The sequence below is a fragment of the Acinonyx jubatus genome, chromosome F2 (assembly GCF_027475565.1).
Source record: "Acinonyx jubatus isolate Ajub_Pintada_27869175 chromosome F2, VMU_Ajub_asm_v1.0, whole genome shotgun sequence".
Classification (NCBI taxonomy): domain Eukaryota; kingdom Metazoa; phylum Chordata; class Mammalia; order Carnivora; family Felidae; genus Acinonyx; species Acinonyx jubatus.
This window is the reverse complement of record NC_069394.1, coordinates 45,723,634-45,744,187: the sequence shown is the minus strand read 5'-3', so window position 1 is coordinate 45,744,187 and position 20,554 is coordinate 45,723,634. Positions and strand designations below refer to the sequence as shown.

The window sequence follows — 20,554 nt, the reverse complement described above, 5'->3', positions numbered from 1 at the left end:
ATACCTATTCCTTTTTCCTTAGTATAAAAAAGGACTAAAATATCCGTATTTTTCTGTTCAGTTGCAATGTTATGTGCTTACAGGATCATAATTCACCTTAAAATAGAATTCAAAATCTACTTCTCCAAGGAGCTGTTTCAGATGAATTCTTACACTCTTATACGTCCCATAATTCTAAATCTTTTCCCTATCACTGTCAACCAGCTATTTGGGATAGAGGAAAACACTCAATTTTAATTGATAGTTATAATGATGTCTTCTTCACCCCTTAAAAGTCTAGCTCTGGAAAGAATGTTTAAAAAGCAGAATCACTTGGGCACCTGGGTGGCTTGGTTAAGTGTCTGACTTCAGCTCAGGTCACAATCTCATGGTTTGTGAGTTTGAGCCCGTGTTGGGCTCTGTGTTGACGGCTCAGAGCCTGCTTTGGATTCTGTGTTATCCTTTCTGCCCCTCCCCTGCTTGTGTGCTCTCTCAAAAACATTAAAAAAAAAATCACTTCGGGGTTTGAAAACAAGATTTAGGCATGGCTCTTAGTGGTTTTAGGCAGTCTTGAGTATGTGAACTTAGTTCAGAACCTTTTAATTTTGAAAAAACAAGTGGTCAACAGAAGTAGTAGATGTAGGTTTAACTCTTCCAAATTAAACCTATTAAATGAGAGCAAGTCCCAGCCTGACAATCACTGAGGCACCCAGAATGAAAATTAGACTGAAAGGTCATTTAAAAATTTAACTTGGTTACAAGCTTTATTGCATAAAGCCATTTTGATCAGATCATACAGACTTTTAAACTACATTGTATACATTCCTGGGAGAAAAAAGGGGCCGTGATCCCTAAGCCTAACCTGAAAAGAGTACATGGAATAAGGACTGACCAGACATTCTGTTGCTTGTGAATGTCCCTGCCTTCACCCCAGGGTACTCAAGAAAAATGGTGTATGTGGGTAAGTAGCAGGGCAAATTAAAAATAGCCATCAAATTTAAATTTAAAAATAAAAGGACAGCTTCCCATTTCAACAATGATGGAGTAATGGAGTATGGAGGAATGATTACCCTTCACTGTAATCAACTATTACACCAAAAACACAAACTGCTGTTTTCACACAATGGACAACAGCCCAGGACTGATTTCTGGGGGAACAGAAGAGGTGAGTTATACAATTACCCAGACTGCCCGAGGGCATTTTCCAAATGGACGCTGGAAGTGGTGTCTCTAGATGGAAGAAAACATCACAGTTTAGGGTTCCTTGCTGCAATCTGATGAGGTTACTGGAGAGGAGGGAGGTACACTGAGAAGCAACTCCAGAAATCGGATTATTCTCTTAAATGTGTCTCAATGATAAACAGTACAAGGTGATGGCCCAAAAGGCCTGGCAGAGAAGAGCAACATCAGCTGAAACTGAAAAGACCTGGATGCATGCAGTTCTGTGAGACACTGGACTTCTGTACAAACAGAGTAACAAGACCTTGCTGATCACCCAGGCATTCAACAGAGGCCTCAAAAAAAGGCCAGGCTTTGGGTAATTACTCAAGTCCAAGTCAGCCTAAAACTAAAGACAACAGGATCAACTCGACCTGCCAAGAAGTTAACTGCCTGCCAGCACAAAACTGACACTCTTTAAAGGAAGACAACAAAATGTAGATTCTCAGCAACATCAAACACACAACAAAAAAATATTGGGTATGAGGACAAACAAGAAAATATGACTAAGGAGAAAAATATAAAAACACCGAGACTTGATACTGATGTTAGAAATAGCAGACAAGCACTTTGATTTACTATATGATTATATTCAGAATTGTAAAGGAAAAGGTTAACAATGAACAGGCAGTGAATCTCAGAAAAAAAAATGAACACTGTACAGCTGAAAGATACATCCTGAAATGAAAAACTGATTAGATGACCATAAAAATATACAAGAAGAAAAGATGAACTTGAGGGCAGATTAGAAACTCCAAACTGAAAGCACAGAGGTAAAAGGATATAAGAAACCAACAGACCTAATAACATATAGGATAAATAACAAGGGGCCTAACATGTACAGCTGGAATCCAGAAGGAGAAGAGAGACTAGGGCAGAAAAATACATGTGGAGTAATGAAAAATGCCCAAATTTGACTTCAAAAAAAAAAAAAAAAAAAAAAACCCACAGATCCAAGAAACTCAAACTGCAAACAAGATAAAGGAAATCTCACCTACGCATATCACTATCAAGCTGCTGGAAAATAGAGGGGAAATTTTAAAAGCAGACAGGAAAACGACTCATTAACAAAACAACAAACAACTGACCAGAAAAAAACATACTGAAGACAGTGGAGCAGTGTCTTTATAGTGCTTAAGTAAAAACCTGTCGAGCTTTATCTACATAAAATTCTATGTCCTTTAAATTTTATGAAAGCTAAGAAAATTTGACTTCAGAAGACTGGCACTACACAAAATATTAAGTGAAGTTCTTCACATTGGAGGCACATGAGATCTGATGAAACATGTATCTTCATGAAGGATAAAAGAGTGCCAGAAATAATTTAGGCCCCAGAAAAATAATTTTTATTTATTTAAAATCCAATTAACTGTTTGTTGAATGTCATAGTGTATAACCAGAAACAATATAAAGCAAATTTAAGATTTAGGACATGGAGAAGTAAAATATAATTATACCATAAATAATGGGATAGGTGGAAGTACACATTTACAACATACACATTATACAGGCATAAATGGTATGTTAAATTAAAAAAAAAAATTTTAAGGTTTATTTTTCAGAGACAGAGCGTGAGTGGGGGACAGTCAGAGAGACAGGGAGACAGAATCTGAAATAGGCTCCAGGCTCTGAGCGGTCAGCACAGAGACCAACGTGGGGCGCGTACTCAGGGACCGTGAGATCATGACCTGAGCTGATGTCAGACGCTTAACCGACTGAGCCACCCAGGCACCCCATAAATGGTATGTTATTTAAGGTAGGCAGAATATAACCTTACAACTACTAAATAAATGTAAAAGGTGTAGTTATAAAGCCAATAGAAGCAATAAATGGAATACTAAAAAATATTTAATCCAAAGGTGGAAATAAGTAGGCCAAGGAGAAAAATATGATGACAGACTTCAACCCAACCACAAATTATGTAAGATTAAGCACCACCACTTTAAATACAATTATCATCATCATGGATGAAAAGCAAGCTTCAATGGTGTTTATAAGAGACTTATGGAAATAAAAAAGACACGGATAGGTTATAAAAGGATTAAAAAAGAAAGACATAGGATAAGAGGCAACTTCAAGACAAGTATTACTAAAGATGGATATTTCATAGCAAAAGATAATAGTAAGTCCAGAAGATATATCAATCTTAAATGCATATACACCTAATTACTGAGTTTTAAGAAAAATAAAGTTCTGGTTCAAGACAGTGACACAGGAGGCTCCTGAATAATTTCCTCCCATGCACACACCAAATCTACAGCTACCCATGGAACAATCCCTTTTGCGAGAAATCTGGAAACTAGCTGAGAAACTCCTACATGGGCAAATGAGGAGAGGAAGAGGAAAAAACAAACAAAAAAAAACAAACAAAAAAAAACTCCACCTTAGTAAAAGGGGTAACGAGGAGCTTAGACACACCCTTGCCATAAACCCCACTTATGGCACAGCAGCAAATAATCAGGAAGAAACTTATATATCCCACCCCCCTGCCAGATTGAAGGGTGTGGATTCAACATCTAATGTCCCCAATTTTAAGACTTCCTCTGAGGGATGAGCCTCCCAAACACCTAGCTTTGAAAGCCAAAGGGGCTTGTGTGTACAAGACCCACAAGACTATAGCAAACAAAGAAATGTTTCCTAACTGGCTTGGACTTATTCTGGATATTTCACCAGAGGCAGCAGAGAAAAATGCTCATTTCCCTCCCAGTCTTTCTCTAGAAGAGGCTTATTTGCCGGTCTTAAAAGCTGCAGCCTGCAAGTCTGGTTGCTAATTTAGCACACATCTAGGACCAGACTGCTATCCTCTCCAGAGACCAGTAGATGTCTTCTTTGCATTCTCCCTTTGCCCTGCTCTAGGTCATTAGTGTTTTCCTAAAAGGGGCTGGTGCACATGTTTGGTGCACTAGCTTTTGTGGCTGCCCCCTAGAGGGCACATTCCTCGATAGCCTGGCACTGGTGGCCAGCAGTATTGTTTGTGGGTTCAATAGAACTATGACTAACCAAGAAAACAGTTCTTAACCAGCTATATGTCCAGGGGTCAATGCAGAATCAGTACAGAATTAGACACACCCTAATGCTCTTGTCTCAAGTCTCTCCCTGAAAGAAGCCTATTTGCATATTATAAAAAGCTGTAGCCCAAGGGTCAGGCTTCTAATTTATCTTGACCCTAGGGAGAGACTGCCATCCGGCTCAGAGACTAGAGAAGCCAGCAGACACCATGCCTGCATTCTCCCTGTAGCCCAACCCAAATCACTAACCTCACTAGAAGGAGCTTGTGTTCAGGGGTCACACAGGATTGTAGCTAAGAAGAAACAATTCTTAACTAGCTACTTCCTCTCTACGTTCAGCACAAAAAAAGACAAACATCCAGCTCACAGGTCCATGGAAGCCAGCCACTTGAATACTTTAAAATACTTCCGAGGGTCCAGCTTCTAAACAGCCTGCATCCAGATGCTAAGATTCTCCTCTTTAGGACACTTACAGAACTTGGCACACCCTCAACCACGTTATCTAATACACAGAGATCAACACAGAGAGTCAAGGAAAATGAAATATAGAAATATGTTCCACATAGAATAACAAGATAAAAATTCAGAAGCAGACCTTGGAGATTAGTAATTTATCTGATAAAAAGTTAAGATAATGGTCACAGAGATGCTGACCAAGTCAGAACAATATGTGCAAAAAATGATTATTTCAACAAAGAAAAAAACATCACAGGGCTGAAGAATACAAAACTGAACTGAAAAATTCAACAGAGGGGTTCAAAAGAGACTAGCATAAACAGAAGAAAAAGTGAACTTAAAGACAGGACAGGGAATTAATCTAATTAGAGGGGAAAAAAAAAAAGAATGAAAAAGATTGTAGACAGCTTATGGGACTCATGGGACCAAGATCTGCATTATAGAGATCTCACAAGAAGAGCTAAGGAGACAGAAAGCTTATTCAAAGAAAAAAATATCTGAAAATATCCCTAACCTGAGGAAAGAAATTGGCATCCAGATCTAGAAAACCGAAAAGTTCTTTAAAAAAAAAAAAGCTATTTAGAGAAAGAGACAGCATGAGCAGGGGAGGGACAGAGAGTGGGGGAGACAGAGAATCCCAAGCAGGTTCTGTGCTGTCAATGCAGAGCCTGTTATGGGGTTCGATCTCAGAATTGTGAGATCATGACCTGAGCTGAAACCAAGACTTGGATGCTTAACTGACTGAGCCACCCAGGCACCCCAAAAAGTTCTAATTAGAAGAAGCTCAAAACACCCACAAGAAGACATTAAATAATTGAATAGTCAAAAGTTGAAGACAAAGTAAGAATCATAGGGTGCCAGGATGGCTCAGTTGTTTGAGTGTCTGACTTTTGACTTCAGCTCAGATCATGATCCCAGGGTTGTGGGACTGAGCCCCTGTGTTGGGCTCTGCGCTGAACATGGGGCCTGCTTAAGACTCTCTCTCTCAAAAAAAAAAAAAAAAAAAGACAATCTTAAAAGCAGAATGACAAAAGTCATTTGTTACTTACACGGCAACCCCCTACAAGATTATGAGAATTATTCATCAGAAATATGACAGGCCAGGATGGAGTAGAAAGACAGATTTAAACTGCTAAAAGAAAAAAAAAAAAGTGCCAATCAAGAATAGCCTACCCAGCAAAGTTGTCCTTCAGAATTGATGGAGAGATGGAGTTTTCCAGATACAAAAACTGAAGTTTATGGTCACTCAACTAGCTTTACAAGAAATGTTAAAGGGACTTCTTCAATCTGAAAAGAAAGAATGGTAATTAGTAACAGGAAAATAAAAATCTCACTGGTAAAGGTAAATACATATATTGAAAATAATGTTGTAATGGTGATAGGTAAATCACTTATAAATCTAGTATGAATGTTTAAAGACAAAAGCAGGGATGCCCGGGTGGCTCAGTTGGTTAAACATCTGAAACTTGATTTCAGCTCAGGTCAGGATCTCACTGTTCTTGAGTTCAAGCCCCATGTTGGGCTCTGCCCTGAAATCATGGAGCCTGCTTGGAATTCTCTCTCTCCTCTCCCTCTCTCTCTGCCCCTCCCCTGCTCTCTAAATAAACATTTAAAAAAAAATGAAGGATTTTGTAAAAAAAAAAAAAAAGTAAAAAAAAGTACGTACAATTTGTTAATAGTTACACAAGGTAAAAATATGTAAATTGTGACATCAAAAACAGCATAGAGGAAGAGTAAAAATGCAGAGTTTTAGTATGCATTCAACTTTAAGTTTTTTATCAGTTTTAAATATACTGTGTGTCTATAAGGTATTTTAAGCCTCATGGTTAACACAAAGCCAAGAATCTACATTAGATTTGAAAAAGATAAAAGGAAAGGAATCTAAATATACCACTACAGAAAATTATCAAATCGCAAAGGAAGAGAGCAAGAAGAAAGGAATAAAGGAAAATATAAAACAATTTACAGAAATTAGCCAGGTAACAATTAGACAAATGACAATAAGTTCACACATATCCATAATTACTTTAAATGTACATGGTATAAATCCTTCAATGAAAAGACATAGAGTGGCTCAATGGATTAAAACAAAAGAAAACAAACAAGACCCAACTACATGCTGCTTATAAGAGACTCATGTCAACTTTAGGGACATACACAGACTGAACATGAAGGGATAGGAAAAGCTATTCCATGCAGATGGAAACAAACAAAAAAAGCAGTAGCTATACTTAGATAAAATAGACTTATATCCCCAGTGTAAAAAAGCAAAAGATCATTATATAGTATTAACGATCAACCCAATAACAACACATAACAGATGTAAATACTTATGCACCCAACATAGAAGTAGGATATATATAGGCTATAAATATATCCTATAATATATGGGATAAATTTAATAGACTTGAAGGAAGAAATGGAAAGCAATACAGTAACACTAGGGGACTTCAATGTCCCCATTTTATGTAATGGATAGATTTGACAGAAAATCAATCACAGAATATGGAGCTGAGGTGATGCATGAGACTAGATGAATTTAAACAGACATTTACAGAACATTCCATCCAACAGCAGCAGAATATATATTCTTCTCAAGCACACATGAATATTTTACAGGGTAGGTCATATATATATGTTAGACCAAAAAGCAAGTCTTAAAATTTTTAAGATTGAAATTCTTGTATCAAGCATCTTTTCTTATCACAATGTGAAACTAACATTCAATTACAAGAAGAAAATTGGATGGAACTGGAGAGTGTGATGCTAAGTGAAATAAGCCATACAGAGAAAGACAGATACCATATGGTTTCACTCTTAGGTGGATCCTGAGAAACTTAACAGAAACCCATGGGGGAGGGGAAGAAAAAAAAAAAAAAAGAGGTTAGAGTGGGAGAGAGCCAAAGCATAAGAGACTGTTAAAAACTGAGAACTGGGGGTTGATGGGGGGTGGGAGGGAGGGGAGGGTGGGTGATGGGTATTGAGGAGGGCACCTTTTGGGATGAGCACTGGGTGTTGTATGGAAACCAATTTGACAATAAATTTCATATATTTAAAAAAAAAAAAAAAGAAAATTGGAAAACAAATAGATGGAAATAAGGCAGCACACTACTGAACAACCAATGGATCAAAGAAGATATCAAGAGAAATGAAAGTACCTTGAGACAAATTAAAGCATAAAGAAAGCATACCAAAACTTATGGGATGCATTCTAAGAAGAAAGTTCATTATCAGTAACTGCCTGCACCAAGAAACAATAAAGATCTCAAACAACCTAAATTTATACCTCAAGGAACCAAAAACAATAAGCCTAAAGTTAGTAGAAGGAAGGAAACAAAGATCAGAGCAGAAATAAATGAGACAAAAATACAAAAGATCAATGAAACTAAGTTTTTTTTTTTAAGGATTAACAAAACTTTAGCTAGACTTAAAAAAAAAAAAGACACAAAAAAGTTACATTAGAAATCAAAGAGAAGCCATTCCAACTGATACCATGTAAATATAAAGGATCATAACAGAATATAATAATGATAGGCCAAAAAAACTGTAGAATTTAGCAAGAGTGGGTAAATTGCCAGGACTATACAATCTAAATATGCAATCATAAAGAAACAAAATATCTGAATAGATTAAGCATTACTAAGGACATTGAATCAGTAATCAAACATCTTCCCAAAAAGAAAAGCCCAGGACTAGGTGGTTTTACTGGTGAATTCTACAGAACATTTAAAGAGGAATTAAAACTAATCCTTCTCAAAGTCTTCCAAAACACAGTAGCGGAAAAAACACTCATTTTGTGAGGCTAGCATTATTCTGATGGCAAAAGCAGAAAATTACACTACAAGAAAATACAATTACAGGCCAGTATCTCTGATGAACATAGATGCAAAGGTCTTCGATAAAATATTAGCAAACCAAATTCAACAATACATTAAAAAGATTATATACCATGACCAGGGATGCAAGGATGGTTCAACATTGGCAAATAACTCAATGTGATACTTACCTTTAAGAAAATGAAGAATACGAAGAAAAAGAAAAAGAAAATAAGAAAATGAAGAATACAAACCAGTCATCTGAACAGATGCAGAAAAACTATTTGACAAAATTCAATATTCATTCATAATAAAAACTCAACAAAGTAGGTATAGAGGGAACATACCTCCACATAATAAAGCCATTCATGACAAGCCCACAGCTAACATCACACTCACTGGTGAAAAGCTGAAAGTTTTCCCTCTAAGATCAGGAGCAAGACAAGGGTGTTCACTCTCACTATCCTATTCAACATACTATTAGAAGTGCTAGCTAGAGCAATCAGGCAAGAAAAAGAAATGAAAGGTTTCAGAATTGGGAAGAAGTAAAATGGTCTCTATTTACAGAAACATGATTTTATTTAAAAATACTAAAGAATCAACAAAAAAATTGTTGTATCAGTGAATTCAGTAAAATTACAGGATACAAAACAAAATTAACTTACAAAATCAGTAGCATTTCTATACAGTTAACACCAAATTTTCTGAAAAAATAAGTAGATCCCATTTGAAATGGCACCAAAAACAAAACACTTAGGAACATTAACTAAGGAACATTAACTTAGGAACATTAACTAACATTATCTACTCTTAAACCTACAAAATACTGATGACAGAAACTGAAGATACAAATAGAAAGGTATCCTTTGTGGACTGAAGAATTAGTATTGTTAAAAGTGTCAATACTACTAAAAGGCATCTAAAGATTCAGTGCAATTCCTATTAAAATTCCAATGGTATCTTTAGGATACCATTGTAGGAGTATTGTAGCAGAAAAAGCACTCCTACAAATTATATGGAACCACAAAAGACCCCAAATAGCCTCCCCCACAAAAAATCCTAAGAACAAAACATTAGGCAACACATTCCCTTATTTCAAGCTAGATTATAAAACTATAATCAGCACAACAGTATGGTACTGATATAAAAACAAATACATCAAGACAAATATAGAATCAAGATCCCCAAAATAAACCTAAGTATATATGGCCAACTAGTATTTGCCAAGGGAGCCAAAAACACTCAATGGAGAGGGGTCTCTTCAATAAAGAGACTGTTATAATTGTTATATCATGACAATGATAAGTGCAATTACATCAACCTAAAAAGCTTCATCAAAAGCAGCCATCAACCAAACAAAAAGGCAACTTATGGAATGGGAGAAAATATATGTAAATCATATATCTGATAAGGGGGTAATATCCAAAATATATAAAGAATTCCTACTCAACAGCAAAAAACAATCCAATCTAAAAAACAAGCAGAGGAGCTGAATAGACCTTTTTTCAAAGAATATATACAAATGGCCAACAAGTACATGAAAAGGTGGTCAACATCAATAATCTTCCATGAGGATCTAGCAATAGTACATTTATTCTTTTTATTTTGATGGGGGGGGGGGGGCAGCAGGAAACAGAGAGGGAGAAAGAATTCTAAGCAGGCTCTGCACCAGCAGTACTGAGCCCAATACAGAGCTTGAACCCATGAACCATGAGATGATGACCTGAACCAAAACCAAGAGTTGGACACTTAACCGACTGAGCCACCCAGGCACCCCAAGACTATTACAATTCTAATGTACAAGGTTGTCTTTATACAAAATTTGAAAAAAAGACTTTTTTCTTACCATCTCCCTTTAACATGGAAGACAATCTTATCACTTACACTTTGCAGGTAGGAAAACTAGGACTCTAAGAAGCTGAAAACAGAGGTACACCCAGCTCAGTAAGATCACCAAGTAAGTCTTCCCATTATACAAGCTTGAAGAAGTCTTTCATATTATCTTTTCTAGTACTAGAATGGTATGTGGTGACATCTTCATCATGGAAATCCATTTCATTTGGGTCACTTCAGCTCAAGGAAGGCTATGGTATATTGGGGGGGGGCGGGGAGTATGCTCTGATACGTGTATGATCTTCCAATCTATTCAGCAAGGTGCAGAACAGTGTATATATTACGCTATCATTTTTGTAGGAAATTACTGAAAATAATATGCATAAAAATTTTAATAGGAAATCTCCAGAAAGACTCATAAGAAAGAAGGATCATAGTTGTTTGTTTGTTTTTTTTTTTTTTTTTGAGGGGAACCAAGTAGCTAGACCAGTCGTAGAAGGGAGACTTTAATTTCTTATCCTTTTATAGTTTTAGCATTTTGAAATTTTTTTTTCAACGTTTTTTATTTATTTTTGGGACAGAGAGAGACAGAGCATGAACGGGGGAGGGGCAGAGAGAGAGGGAGACACAGAATCGGAAACAGGCTCCAGGCTCCGAGCCATCAGCCCAGAGCCTGACGCGGCGGGGCTCGAACTCACGGACCGCGAGATTGTGACCTGGCTGAAGTCGGACGCTTAACCGACTGCGCCACCCAGGCGCCACAGTTTTAGCATTTTGAATTGTGACTATGTTAAGTATTCAATAAGTAAACAACCACATTTAAAGATGAAAAAATTACCATAAGACATGAGATGACAAAGACTGGAAACTGAATAATACTGTCACACACAAAAGAAATGGGAATTCTGTGCATTTTATTCAACAAATCTAGGGCCTAAAACATTTGTAATTTAAATCTCTTCTATGTACTTTATGTATATATCCTAGAGGAAAAGGACATAAATGCTTGATGGAAATGTTTTCCTGTGACTTCTTCATAAAATCCTCAGTTATCTTCTCCTCCTTACATTAGGATTGTATCTGCAAAGAAAAAAATAAAGTTAAAGCATTAGATAAATGATGGCATTTCTTTTATTTTTAAAGTTAAAGAGCTTTCAAAATATAGTTACACTCTGGCAAACAATGAGCATGCCAATTTTATCCTTAGGATCATACATTAGGCACTGACATTTTTACTTTCTTTTGTCCTTTTGATGTTGGTTAGATGAATATTTGGTAAAAATAAAACATCATCAACAATAACAAAAAGTCCTGTAAAAGCATTAAAATAATTAATGAAAACAGTTCAAAACTAAATCTGTTTCCACCTTTCCCAGTATGGCTTCAGACTCCTCCAACTCCCAACTAAAGTATAACATCTGCATAAGAGAGTATAATGAGCCAAAAGTAAGACTTATTTATGAAATTTTCTCCTACAGTATTTCAACAAATTTAGCTGGCAACCATATATTCTCCTTTAACTACTTAAAAATCAGCACCATATGTCACCATTTTCACCAATGATATACACTGTTAATAATAAAATTAAAGAATCAAATTGGCTGCAAAACAAACTCTGAGACACAGTACTTCTCAGTTCTGCCTTTAAGTAAATTTGGAAAATGTTATTCTCCCCTAGCCAGTATCTACCTAGCAGTAGGAAAAGTAATTTTATTTTATACTATTTGTGAGTATTTGAGAGCTAATTATTATAAGGTTTCCGGCCTGCAGGAATGCTGAAAATGTGTTAAGTCAGAATTAAATTATAATCACCCATTATAAAGCCTCTCAACCTCCCACAAAAACCTGATTTGAAACTCTAATCCAGCCTCTTGTTTTTATGCTTGTGCCAACTAAAACTAAACAAATGCTCTGGTATTTTGTCTTAACTCAAAACCCATTCATTCATAATTCTACTCAGAGCTGAAAATCTCACAAATGTATCCAGCCAAATTCACCCAGTGCGGGACCCTTCTTTTGCATGAATGCCCCCATACAAATTTTAAATATCGTGATACAGGTTCAACTGAATCAACCCCAAACCTCAAAGACATATCTAGCAAACCTAATTAAGAGGTGCTCAAAGTAAAAATACATACATTAAAAACAAAACATTATTTAGGTGAAGGGACTAAACGTCTATTTCTAAAGTCAGAAGAAATGAATATTTAATCTCTATGAGTAAAATGGTATTTTATATACATCTCAAAGATTCAAGAGAAAACAAATTAAACTTTACCTAAAGAGATCATCAGCAAGTGACTCTTCTTTTGCATGTTGATTTTGAACCTGTCAAAATTGACACAATATCAAACATTTGTTTAACGACGAATGTATGGTTCATCAACTGCTATATACTGGGTAGTCACAGTTATCTTTGAGATTTCAACATCCATAAGGTCACCAGGTTTACGAGTTCTTGCCTCTACCAGTATCTCCCCCATTCACCAGATCCTCTCCATTTTCACTTTCTGCCAAAAATTCTGCAAATGTTCTCTAATTAAACAGCATTCTCCAGTTAATCCCTTCTCAAAGGCAACCAATATAAGTATATATTGCTAGCTTATTGAGTTTTTAAATATTTTTTTCCAACAAAACGCTTTAAAAAAATTAAGTGTTTTGAGGTCACAGGACTACTGAAGGGGCTGAGATGGCAAAATCTACCCCCATCTTCAACCAGAGCAGCCTCCAGCTGCAATGGTTTTCTTCCCCAAGGTCCCAAGTCAGGCTCTGAGGCTGATGCTTAGTTACTTCACTGACAAAAGTATTTTCAACATAAACTTGCCAAACTCCTAATGCGCCGCTGAGAGGTAGGAACAGAAAAACTCTGTGCTGGGTCCCTCTTTCTAAAGTGTAGCTATGATCCTACCATGTGCCATTCAAAACCCTTCAGTGACTTCTTCCACCTACCAAAGGAAACACAAACTCTTGAGTGTGACCCTTAAAATGGGAAAAGACCTTCATAATCTGGCTCCATTCTACATTCTCAGTCATTTCTCACCTCCCTCTTCATAAACCCTGTATGTCTGTTAAAACTCAATCACAAAACAACCAACCAACCAGACTCACCTCCCAACAAATATCTCATCCCTCTCTGCTTTTGTTCATATTTTTCTCTCTGCCCAGAAGATTACCGCTTTTCTTTCCTCTTCCCATATCTGACAATCTTTCAGTGTGCATTCATTCAATAATAATTTAGGGCCTACTATGTGCCCAGGAACATGTTCACCTCTTTACCAATGATTATCCAATCCTCTTCATTTAAAAATAACATCTGCTATGAAGAACCCCCATAAAACTTCAGCTCTACAACTCAGATTTGTCGTATCAATTTCCACCCTGTATCATATCTTCCCTAAAAGACCAGAAGTTCCTTGAATGTACATACTGTTTATTTTTATGTTAATAACTTACATTTGTGTATATCCAGACACTATCTTAAAAGTCTTTATAAAAAAAATCTCATTTAATCTTCATATAACTTCATTACTACTATTAGACTATTATCCTAGTTTTAACCAATAAGGGAACAAAGAGTTAGATTTAAGTAACTTAAGGCTGTCGTATGAAGAACAGGATTTGACCAGGTCTTCGTAAGTAAGGAGCACCACCAGGTCTTAACAGGCTATTACAGAGCTTCTGAATCTGTGGAAAGGGCCTAGATGAAGGACTTGCAGGGATTCTTCCAGAATGGTTTTCTATTCATACAGGGAAATATCAAAATGAAATTACATCTTTCCACATTTTCTAATAGGTATAGCAGCACATAAATGGGAAGATAATGATTTTTATCAAGGAGCTGTCAAAAAAAGTGGCTGGTATCATTATCATAATTATCCTTAAAGGCTTCCCGGCAGGGGATGCTAATTTTAAACTTATAATAAAGAACAACTGTAAAGAAAAATCAGCTTTATTTTATGTGTCTTAGTAGAAACATTAAGTAAAATAGTATTAAGAAATAGAAATCCTCATATTACTGACATCTTTTTAAAGGTTTGGGAGAATTACATCTCCACTCTTTCAAAATTCCAATCAGGTTGGATAATGTCTCAAAGAATTATTATGTTTAATGCACAGAATGAAAATATCCTAAACTGAAGGAAACTTCAGGAACAGATTCAGTGATTATGAAAACAAAGACTGGTCTACAGCAGAAGCACCAAAGGAAGAACTGACAAAGAATGAAAGAAAGGCAAAAGATACTTAAGAACAGCGGCTGGGACCAGCCTAGGGAAGTATGATGTCAAAGCAGTAACACACTTCTATACAGACAGTGTAGTTGCACAACAAAGTCAACTCTATTATCTTAAAGAGTGAATCCAACCTAGTTCACCTAAAATTGTTCTAGCAAAGAGAGATTTGGTGGAATAAATCTGGAACACAGACTCTACTAATTCTAATCAAATAAACAAAAGACCGAAAAAAGTCAGCAGCTACACTGTCATTCTCTCAACCCTCCCCGTCCAAGAACAAGTAAAACCTTACAGCCATAATAATCAAGGAGCCACAGGCTTGAAAAAAGTGGCCTGCAAAGAACCAAAAGATTGATGCAGATGTTTCTAACACTGCCCCAGCACATGAAACAATGCCACAGAACTAAAACCAACCTGAGAATGCTTACCAATACTCCAATTTTGGGAAAAAGCAGCCTGAGCAGGCAAAAGAAAACACCGCTGGTGGGCTGCTGGGAAGGGGCAAATGGCACGGGGAAGTGAGTGGGACTAACACTGACCAGGCACAGGCGCCACACATCCCTGACAAATTAGGTAAACAACCTAAAATGGCAGGTGGTTGTCTTCTGGGAGAAGATACGCTCCCTGGTACACATTTAATTCCAACCCCAGGAAAGCGATGCACAGGTCCAGCTGAGCCTTTCCTTTACTGGATTCAAAGTCTCCAGGCAACAGAAACCAGATGCGACATGCACTGCAGCCCCGAGCACACTGCCACACTGACGGTACAGAGGCACGAGGGTCATTCCGTTCTCCACCAGAAAGCTAAGAGCTCGGGTAGGAGTAATTTCAACTACATTCACTTTTTGCCTCACAAACTGTCTTTAGATTGTAATCCCTGCATAAAATAGCACAGGATGCTTCGCAAAGCAAACAGTATCTGGACAGGGTATTGTACTCCAAACAGCTGCCAAGATCATAGAAAACCAAAAACTACTCCACATACTAAAGGGGAAACAAAGGACAGCAACTGGAACAGAACATGCAAAATAAATGAAGAACTTAGTCTGCAAGAAATAACAATCCAAGGATCAAAAAATAAAGTTAGTAAGAACATGAAAGCAATAAAAGGAGAACCAAAAAGTTAGATGACAAAACACAATGACAATGAGAAGGGAACAAATGCTAAAACACTGAGACCTATTAATAACACCATTTCAGAATCAAATAAATTAGAAATAGCTAACACTGACTCTTTCCATGGTTATAAATGCTTTATAAATAGCATCTTACTTAATTCTCACAAAAATTCTGTGAAACGGAGGTACTATTATTATTCCCATTCTACACAGGAAGAAACACAAGCATAAAGTAATCAAGTAATCCACCCAGGGTCATATAGCTGACGAAGAATCACACAGACACAACTGAAATTTGAATTTTTGACACAGTGAAAGAGCTTAAGAAAACCACAGGGAGTGCAGAAGAAATGGGTATAGAGAGTAAAGGTGATCTAATAAAAGGATGGTTACATCTTAAATATATAGAACCCAGCAAATAGAAAAATGCTTTCAAAGATGTAACAGAAGGGTTCCTTGAAATAAAAAGAAATGCATCTGCAGATCAAAATAACATACTGTATTTCAGGGAAAACAAATGGAGAACTGGGAAACACTGAGACACATTCTCACTGCTTCTGACTTGCAAGTGCAAATCACCTTTAAAAGGGAGGTAAGAAAGGACTGTCTGAAGATGGGCGGGGGCAGGGAGAATGGAGGAAGTACAATCTCCTCTGTTGACAGCAGGGAGACAACAACCATCGAAAGTCAAATAGGCAGTTTGAAACAAATACTGATTCTAATCTGATAGTGGTTTTTTCTTCGTATCCATCACCCCTTGGTCTTAGATGCATCTCAGAAAACAAAATATCTTGAGAAGAAACACTTGCACAAATTCAGCAATGCTTTCAGCTTTACTTTCTTCCATCGATCCTCCCCTTCTCTTGCACTCTGTCCTAGCTATTACTCCTCCTCAATAAAGAGACGTCTGGAATAGTTTACTGAATTTACATGGGTTATTTCTGGACTTCAGGATTGTAACCTCATCATTCTTTTGGGCAGTACCATAATTTTTGAAATGCACATTTTAAATAGTAAGGCCATTTAGTCTTTCAAAAAAGCAAGGAGGAAAGATGTCATTTTCATTCTTCCATTTTTTGACACTACATATCCTAAGTGACCTTGAACAACCTCCATTTTTTAGTGACCTTTGTAACAACTTTTTAATTAAAAAGCATTTTTAAAAACAAATTGCTAGAGACTACATTAAACCCACAATGAAGAAGAATAGAAACCCTGAGAAGTTAACAACACAGCCAGCTTTTGCCCTCCTCTGTGGGTATCCACAATCCATAAAAAAAACTGGGCTCTGCCTTTGATGTCTGCAATGGGTGATGAGTGATATGAGAGAAAATCAAAGATGAGGGATCTAAGAAAAGACTCCAGCATTTAAGGGAGAAAGAGGAATAAAGTCTACAACACAAAAGAAGGTAAGAAAGAAACTTGTCTGCCTTGACCCTAGCACAGGGTGAAGGAAAGAAAAAAACTATCAAGTCTATAATGACAAGCTGGCCTTCACTCAGGTTTCTGAGTACTTTAGGTGATCCTAGGAATTAACTACCTAGGTAATCCAAGAAAATCACCAGCTGAGGCTAAAGTGGTTTCCTAGTAGTAGAACAAGACTGGCAGACACAACATATCTTTTCTGGAAGATTATAACTCAAGGAATTCCCACAGATCAAACTACAAGGAAAATGAGTGGTTCACATAAAAAGATCACAAAATATGTACTTGGAAACAAGGCTCCATAGGAGATGATTAGCACAAACATAAATAGCAACAAGCATTTTAGGCACAGAAAACAAAAGAAGAGCTTACAAATATCAGCAGGGAACAAGATTTAGAAATGAATGAAACAGACATCCAAAATTGAAAAAATACAATAGGCTAAGTGAAAACTTAATGAATGGGTGGGAATACCAACTAGACAGAGTGGAAGGGAAAAGTACCAAACCGGAAGACAATGTGGAGAAGTTACCAAGAAATAAATTACAGAGAAAAAAAAAAAAAGATAAAATATATATAAAATAAGATAAAGAAAGGGATATAAAATTGTAGAGTTCAGGGAAGAGTTATTATCCTCACCCCTCAATTACCAAGTGGCCCTACTTCAAATAGCCTGCTGAGACAACCTATCTGGAGCCCACCTTTGGGTTCCAGGAGGACTGGACAATCAGGCAATACAAAGACTAAGAAGAAAACATTCTAACCCTAGAGGAGGCCTTTGATTATCTCTCAATTCAATAGTCCTATGTTTCTGAAATCTTAACTTCCATGCAGTAACTTCCTCTATGGAAGAAGTTGTCCACTTTACTTAATTTTATTAAATTCTCCAGTTAAAAAAAAAGTCAGGGGTTGAAAGAATTATGAATCAGGTAGATGGTCTTTTTACATAATATCCACTAGGACTCAAAACACCTAGGAAGAAAGTAAAAAAAAGAGAAGCATAGGGGACCCTGGGGGGGCTCAGTCGGTTGAGCGTCTGTCTGACTCTTTATTTCAGCTCAGGTCATGATCTCACAGTTCGTGAGATCGAGCCCCACGGGACTCTGCAATGACAGCATAGAACCTGCTTGGCATTCTTTCTCTCCCTCTCTCTCTGCCCCTCTCCCACCCCCATGCACACGTGCTCTCTTAAAAAATTTGAAAGAAAAGAGAAGCTTATTAATCTTTCCTGTGAGTTCTCATTATAGCAGTATATAAATATATACAGCTGTTATGTGTAAACAGTGAGTTCTTGAAAATCACATTCTAACATGGAGAGCTGTAAAGCAGTTTATATTTTCCCAAAAGAGCAATGTCATAACTGAGATTTGGTTTCCTGACACTTAGGCAACATATTAGTTGTAGATATGATCGAAGACATGCCATAAGGCAAGTATGCGAAATTATAAAACTTTAAAGCAATTTCAAGTATCAAAATTATGCTGCTGATCCTAGTTTAGGGTTTTGAACATGAATTGATTATATTAAGTACCCTACTGTAAAGTGATAGGAAGACACACTCTGACATAATATGTACTTAATCAGAAATCTGTATGTTCAAACATATAAATAAAAATGAAATGAAAATGATTGGGATTTGCTTTAAAATATTCCAGAAAGAAAAATACTCCAGAAAGAAAAAAAAGTTGAGAAAGGCAACAGATGAAGCAAGATGTGCAAATCCTGATATTTGTTGAACCTGTGTTTGAGGTTTGTTTCATTCCTCTCTTTGTGTATGTTTGAAAACTTTTCATAATTAAAAGTTTAAGAATATGAACTAAATGTAAATAATTACTACTTAATAATCAACCAACATTATTTAATGATTTCTCTTACCTTCTTAAAACTTAGACTCTGGGGAAAAATGAGATGGATCAGTAACAACTGCCCATGGGAGGAGGCATTAAGGCAAGGTTCTCACAGCAAACAGTTGTCAATAGTATAACTGGCTTGAGATTCCCCCACTTCACCATCGAGATGGTATGTTCATGTATCATTGAACCAAAGTGTGAAAGTGTAACTAGAGAGAATGAAGTTGGACTCTAACCTTACACCCCTTATGAAAATTAACTCAAAATCAAAGATCTAAATATAAGGGCTAAACTATAATACTCTTGGAAGAAAAAAGGGAAAAAATCCTGACATTTGATTTGGGAACAATTTCTTGGATATAATACCAAAAGCACAGGTAAGCAACAACAAAACGGATAAACTGAACTACATCAAAATTTAAAATTTCTGTGCATCAAAATACAAAATCAACAGAGTGAAAAGGCAACCCAGAGAAAGGGAAAATACCTGCAAATCATGTATGTGATAATAGGGACTAATATCCAAAATACACAAAGAACACCCATAATTCAAAAACAAGATAAACAATCTGATAATCAGAAGAGATTTTTGAATACATATTTCTCCAAACAAGATACACAAATGGCCAATAAGCATATGAGAAGAGGCTCAACATCATTAATCATTAGGAAAGTGCAAATCAAAACCACATTGAGATTCACACCAGTTAAATGTACATTATCAAAAAAAAAAAAAAACTAAATGAAGTGCTAGAGAGGATGTGGAGAAACTGGACCCTTGCACATATTAGTGGGAATGCAAAATGGTGAAGTTGCTATGGAAAAATTATGGCAATTCCTTAAAAAATTAATATACAAGAAAAAAGAGATACAATAGAAAAACAGGAACAAGGTAATACTAAAATAAGGACTGAGAAATTCTCAGAACTGCTGAAAGATAATTCCAGATTTGGAAAGCCCAGTTCATTCACATACTATATAACTGATATTACTTGTAATATCCCCCGTATGACTGTACAACCATCTTTTAACAGTTATCTTTTAGTATTCTTTTATTTTTTGCTGGTTAAATGTCTTTTCTCTCCTTTACATTAGGATGTAAACTTAACTCATTTGTCTGGGTCCCATCTTTTTTAACTAATAAATCTAAAAGTCTCCAAAGAAGCATTACGTAAAGATACAAATTAACCTTAATGCTCTGTAACTCAGGAATTTTCCTTAATGAATGACCTTAGGCCAATTATCTTAAGTTTGGTTTTACGAAGGATGTGCTCTAAAGAAACCACAAGGGACCAGAATGTAAACCAAGCAAGTTACTAGGCCTCACTTCCTACTAACCTCCATTTCCTGCTTTAACCACTCGTCTAATTCTGTATTCTTCCGAGCATGATGAGCTATTAGATCTGATCCTCCAATGATGTGTGGAAGTTTTCCTGCTCCAGGAAATATGACCTGTTAAAAAAAGTAAAAGTAGTAAGATTAGGGGCAACTGGGTGGCTCAGTCAGTTAAGCGTCCAACTCTTGATTTTGGCTTGGATCATGATCTCACAGCTATGAGACTGAGCCCTGTGTCGAGCTCAGTGTGAAGCTTCGAGCCTCTTGGGATTCTCTATCTCTCCC

The 20,554-nt window shown here is 36.5% G+C and overlaps 1 protein-coding gene across 3 annotated transcripts in view; it reads right to left on the bottom strand.

The window, feature by feature from the left end:
• Window positions 1-11,203: 11,203 nt before the first annotated feature.
• The window catches only part of NBN (nibrin), a 51,210-nt gene continuing 41,859 nt past the window's right edge, over window positions 11,204-20,554 (bottom strand). For all 3 annotated transcript variants that reach the window (XM_027064265.2, XM_027064267.2, XM_027064264.2), the window contains 3 exons: window positions 20,273-20,386; window positions 12,588-12,637; window positions 11,204-11,389 (listed from right to left, as the gene is read on the bottom strand). In XM_027064265.2, the coding sequence (XP_026920066.2) occupies window positions 11,359-11,389; window positions 12,588-12,637; window positions 20,273-20,386 (195 nt within the window). In that variant the 3' untranslated portion in view covers window positions 11,204-11,358. The remainder of the gene's footprint in view (window positions 11,390-12,587; window positions 12,638-20,272; window positions 20,387-20,554) is intronic.